The sequence below is a fragment of the Anneissia japonica genome, unplaced genomic scaffold (assembly GCF_011630105.1).
Source record: "Anneissia japonica isolate Jap-2015-1 unplaced genomic scaffold, ASM1163010v1 scaffold296589_len1353_cov329_single, whole genome shotgun sequence".
Taxonomy (NCBI): Eukaryota; Metazoa; Echinodermata; class Crinoidea; order Comatulida; family Comatulidae; genus Anneissia; species Anneissia japonica.
Genome location: NW_022720525.1, coordinates 1 through 1353, shown reverse-complemented (window position 1 = coordinate 1353; position 1353 = coordinate 1). Strand labels below are relative to the sequence as shown.

Genomic DNA, 1353 nt, shown 5'->3' with positions numbered 1-1353 from the left:
CTTGGCGAGCAAGACAGTAGTTATACAGTCAAAGCGTTACCATATTGATGTCAAAGAAAACAGAAGGGGGAAGTTTATTAAGATAACAGAGGTACTGTATTGTTAATTTATATGTCAGTGGCTTAGGTAATACTGTAATATTAATTTATTACTTAGATTAATGATGTTGAATAGCAAACATGGTGAAACCAAAATTAAGGTAATTCCAAATGTACACACAAAATATCTTTAATCAGATATCGTATAATTTAAGCATTAATTATGTGATTGAGTCCAAATCCCAGGCTAGTTTGTGGAAAATTGATAAATTGCCTTTATTTTCAGTTCAATCATGTGGAAAGATGAGAACGCAATTTCCACAATTCAGTTTTTGTTCATTTGGTTTTAAAATGTTGGAATGTTATAGAGGGTCACATGATCATGTTGTATATGATCAAGAATGTTAATGTCCTTGAGATCAGTATGTTTTACCTGTACATGAAAGAATGTTCTAATATTGCAACCATTTTATTAATTTTTATTCATATATATCGATTTTGCAACCATCTTATTAATTTTATTCATATCTCTTGGTAAATTTTGTTTAATTTAATACAAAATAATATATTTATTGATATCTATTTTTTATTTCTCTATTATGCTGGAAATCATAAGCATAATATTTGAAGTATTATTTATGGACAAGAAATTTTGAGAAAATAAAATATATCAGTCTGTATATTAATTTTCCATTCTAAGTAATAATTACTATAAATATTTTATATAATTTTATATATTTATTATTGCCTAATTTTATTATTTAAAGACAATTATAACTTATTATTTATTTATTAGTTTGTAGTATTATTGTTGTCATCTTTTTTACTATTTTCACCCACCATCCTCCATTCCCCAAGGTACCTTCTCATTCAAAAATGTATTTCCAGATATAATATTCATTAATAAAAGAACCCTGCATTCACCCCTATTCTTATGTAGTCATAAAGCATAGTTGTCTTCACCATCTAATTAGCCTCTAATTATTTCACCAGGTGAGTCCAATTGGGAAGAACCGACTGAAAATGTCAATGTCTGCTGCCAGTGATTTTAGAAGTCATCTTGAGTCGTTCTGTGAGTACTATGTTAAGTTGCCTCCAAGTGACCCGGATAACTTACCAGAAGACGGGATGCTTAAAAGTGAAATGGTCATGAAGGAGAATAGACGTTACTACCTTGATCTCAAAGAAAATGATAGAGGACGCTTTTTACGAGTAAGTAATCATAACTTAATGAACTGACATTCATGTAGCTACAATACAGAAAACTACTAAACATTCATAAACAAATTTTACTTTGTACAGGTGTCGCAGACAA

At 29.1% G+C, this 1353-nt stretch overlaps 1 protein-coding gene across 1 annotated transcript; it reads left to right on the top strand.

Annotated features, from left to right (window-relative positions):
* Positions 1 to 4: 4 nt before the first annotated feature.
* Positions 5 to 1349, top strand: LOC117111369 (transcriptional activator protein Pur-beta-like; the record flags this gene model as incomplete). Its single annotated transcript, XM_033254282.1, has 3 exons — positions 5 to 91; positions 1032 to 1250; positions 1341 to 1349. Coding segments are annotated over 3 exons (315 nt in total), but the record flags the coding sequence as incomplete, so codon positions are not given.
* Positions 1350 to 1353: the final 4 nt, after the last annotated feature.